The following is a 4,370-nucleotide window of genomic DNA, read 5'->3' on the forward strand; positions in this document are numbered from 1 at the left end:
CTAGAGCAAAAACAAAGTCATGAATTGTAAAGTAACCTCAAAAGACATTGGTGAAACATCAACCACACCCTGTGTGAGCTGTCTATAAAGATGCAGCAGCTGAACAGCTGCTGCATCCAGCAGACGCCTGATACAGCAGGTAAGCAGCTCACCTCCTCATTTCGTCTCGATACATGCTCAATCGTACAGGTAAGGAAGTCCCAGAAAGCTGATTCTGTTCATGTGGATGTTGCATTTTCAGTGGGAGAAAATTCAACATCCAGATGAGAAGAATCAGATTTCTGGGTTCTCCTCACAGCATTGATTTACTTTACTGTTCCAGCATTTATACACACTGAAGTTCTTATAACCAAATGCTGGTCAGACTTTGACTGTAGGTTAACTGCAGAGGACCAACATCATGACTCCAGCCTTCTTCTTCTCCCTCTTCCTGTCAATGACGGTCGTTTCTCTGGTACGTTTGACTCTTGTTGTTTTTGGTAATGTTGTTAAACGCTGCCTGCTGTTCTGTGAAAGCCGTGAAATTCTCACTATGTCTGCTTATACCAGTGACCATGATACCAAAATCTGTCAGTGTGATTTTAAACGCGATGAACAGCAAGGTAATGTGTTTGCTGTTTTTGTACTGCAGAGGGCTGCTGTCATCAAAGATCCAAGTGGTGCGTTGAACGATAAAATACTTCCCAGATGTTAAAGTTAAATTGTATCTGAGAGCTTATAGTTAACATGCTGCCACCCCCTTGTGTCCTCAGATGAGTTTTTGGGTGCCTCAGCGATCATTGAAAAAGTCAACGCTGACGTATGTAAGTGAAAATGTACATAATAAAACTCTTTTGGTTAACATAGAAATACTGGAGGAAAATGGAAATTTCCAGAGCCTGTTAACAGAAAATAGACGGCCAACACTCATGATGATCAATCACTCACTTTCTCCTTTTTGTTTTACATTTTATCACTTAGCATTCAACAAGTAAACATGCATTCTGTGAACATCCATCCACTCTCTGTTTGTTGTGCTGCAGCAAAAGGCCTGGTTCATGGCGACATTGCACCCACTTTAACCAAGAATGCTGATCCATGCACAGCCACTGGCTGCAAGTGGCCCAAAAGTGGAAGCCACGTCACTGTACCTGTCTCCATCTCCTCTGTATATTGTAAGCAACACAAACTTTACCCTTAAACACTGACTTCAGATATTTCTCCCTTGGATGCTCATTAAACTTGTTGTCAAATGTCATCTTTATTAAAGAGTTAAAAGACAGACCAGGAAACACGAGCTGTTTAGGCTGAAGGATGAAATATGTAATGAATCAAATAGATGTATAATTTAGGTTGTTTCTACAATAAGTCACTTGAACTGAACTGATGTAAACTGAAAATAATAACATGTTTAGAAACCAGCTTCACAGAGAAAACTAAAACTCTGTGACAACTACAGCAAACAGATCCACAAATGTGTCAAATTATGTTTTCATTTAATGTTGATTTCCATTCTCCTGGGAACGGAAGCATTGGAAGTATGAGAGTTATGGGGATATTGACTCATTATGTTTAAAATTCACTGTTAAATATGGTGACTAGCAAGTACAGGGAAACTCCACACACAGAAAGCCAACACAACCTTTTTACAATGCGGTGACACCACTGATGTTATACTTGTAATTTTATTGTCACAGTGGCAGTGTCAACAGTCTCCTAAGCACAGTTTAGATTACTAATATCAAATATACAGACGACTGTCAGGTGTTACGTGATGAGAGGGGAAGCACAAAAATATACATAAGCTGTTGAATTTTTTCTCATAAAGCATGTCTGAGAAATTCAACTCTATGCATCAAATAAACTACACATGAAGGTGATGCAATGTTACTGTTGTTCAAAGAAGCTCCTCAGCAGACTTGTATTTGTTTGTGCAGCCACCCAGGAGCGCAACATCATCATCAATGCCCTGCTCACCTTCCACAACTCCACCTGCATTCGCTTCGTCTGGAGGACAAACCAAGTCAATTTCCTTTACTTCTTCTCTGGAGAAGGGTGAGAATGCACTCCCTGTACTGACACTGTATGACAAGACAGGACTGACACACTCACGTCCTCAAAACCCTTTAAAATGTAAATAATTATTGCAAATATTCTATTTGTATCATGAAAATGAGCTGTAACAGCTCCATCCTGTGCTGAAATTCTACTGTAAAATGTCCAGCTTTATTATTGTTTGCTACTATATGAAGTGTATACCCTTCATAAGAGGGTAAATAGCATTTTGACGATCTGTTCTCAATTATTTCACATACTGTTTAGTCCACCCGTGCCAGGACTAGAGACTGGCATCTTGTAAGGCAATAAGATGAATCTGGGGTGGGTTGTTAAATGATCAAGGGAAAACAGATCTTTAAAAACCTTAGGAGATCAGTTAGACCGGTATCTTTTTATTTATTTTGGCTGATAGTAGATACCTGTTTGTGTGTCAATCTCAATCGTTTTTTAACAATCTTACTGTGTATCAGGTGTTATTCGTATGTGGGGCGTCAGAGACAAGGACAGGGAATCTCCCTCCAGAGAAACGGTTGCTTGTTCCAGTCAACGGTGCAACACGAGGTTCTTCATGCTCTGGGCTTCCACCATGAGCAGGTCCGCTCCGACAGGGACCAGTATGTGAAGATCCTCACCGAGAACATCATCCCGGGTCAGCTCAACTACACAAACCTTTGGTTACACTTCACATTAGTCCAGGACAGCGGACACTCTGTTTTATACCAATGAGCATTTTACAAGTAAGCTGTGCTTTTCCAAGCTCAGCAGATACGACAGCAGTGCATCCGGTATTCCTTTGGTCCCAAGACTCTCAAACCAATAATAAATGTTTGTAAGACTTCAAAGGCATCATGTCAGGAATGTAGAAATTAATCTATATGAAAACATTTTTTCTTCTTGAAAATCTAATTTCTCATTGAGAAAATGAATTTTAAATATCTCAGTCACTTTATTTGATGGGAAATAGAAAGTGTGGAAGTAACAATGCAACATGGAGTATCTACTAAGCATGATACTTTACTGCTTGGGGGGATACAAAATAGTAAAACCAATTATATAGCAGTAAATAGTCTTTTGTGAGTATAAATAGTAGATATATGTCTTCATGATATGGAAGCATTTATTCATGTACATGTAAAAAATGTTTTGCCATAGCACTTTCTTTGTTGCTTTGCAGTAGTCTTTCATGTTTAACTTTCTTCCTCATTTTTGCTCGGAATGTAAATGTTATATTGTAAATACGTCACGGCTGGTTCAGCAGTCATGTGGTGTTGTGAGAAAAAGGATCCAAAATGCAGGTACTGGCTAGGGTGCGAGTGAGTGTTTCTTTATAGTAAAAGCAAAGTACAAAAACAGAAAGAGCAGAACGGGGAGTTAACAATACCTAAACTGGGGAAAAGTAAAGAACTAACCTGAAACCATACACACACGGGATGAAGAGCAAAAATGGCGCAGAGAATGTTGGGCAGAGAGACACAGAAATTACACCCGGTTACACAGACGACGCAACGAGGAACACAGGCAGACCTTATGGTTATATAATTGTCATCTTCACAGAGCTGAGAGCAAAGATTTGTAGTTGAATATCGTGGCAGCCATGACAGAGTAACATTTAAACATTTGTCTCCTGGAAATGTCTGTGCAGGACAACAGAGCAACTTTGAGAAAGTGCTTACCAACAATTTGCAGACTCCCTATGACTTCAACTCTGTCATGCACTATGGCAGGTGAGTTTGATGGAGCTTGTAAGGTGTTGTGTTACCTTTCATGTTTTGCATTTTCTGAGAGAAAATGTCATCCAGAATTTAAAAAACACGGATTCATTGCTAGGATTTTAGTGTGACTATTCAATACTTTTAAAGGCCTATTTTCTCCCCCGTTCATAAATATTCTTTATATAAGAATGAATGCTGCATATATGAGCATAGTACAGTCACAGTATATGCTGTCGTTTGTTCTTTTAGATACTCCTTCTCCAGGAATGGGCGGCCAACGATTGTTGCTAGGTCCGATCCTAATCTTGACTTCGGAAATGCTTTTCAGATGAGCGCCAATGACATTGATCGTATAAACAGGCTTTATGGATGCTGTGAGTAATTAAGAAACACAATAAGACAAAACAACAAACATACTTTCTTTTTGTAAGAATCAAATACTTCACAGTACTCACTGGATTTCATCATTTTTTCTCAAACCAGAACTTTGGCATGGCAATTCAACTCTACATCCAAATACTTCAGTTCTCAAAACATCAGGATTACAAGAAGGAGCAGGTCGTCGATGCTGCAAAAATATGAAAGAAACAGGAAATGTGCTGCAAAGTTTTGCAAATATGT

At 39.3% G+C, this 4,370-nt stretch overlaps 1 protein-coding gene across 1 annotated transcript; it reads left to right on the forward strand.

Annotated features, from left to right (window-relative positions):
• The first annotated feature begins 400 nt into the window (after positions 1–400).
• On the forward strand, positions 401–4,131 carry LOC102781509 (high choriolytic enzyme 1-like). Its single transcript, XM_006804473.2, has 8 exons — positions 401–454; positions 632–659; positions 753–803; positions 1,023–1,154; positions 1,917–2,034; positions 2,508–2,686; positions 3,680–3,761; positions 3,999–4,131. Exons 1-8 carry the CDS (start codon positions 401–403, stop codon positions 4,129–4,131), a joined length of 777 nt encoding a protein of 258 aa, XP_006804536.1.
• Positions 4,132–4,370: the final 239 nt, after the last annotated feature.

This window comes from Neolamprologus brichardi, chromosome 1, assembly GCF_056152115.1.
Source record: "Neolamprologus brichardi isolate AB-2024 chromosome 1, ASM5615211v1, whole genome shotgun sequence".
In the NCBI taxonomy this organism is placed as follows: domain Eukaryota; kingdom Metazoa; phylum Chordata; class Actinopteri; order Cichliformes; family Cichlidae; genus Neolamprologus; species Neolamprologus brichardi.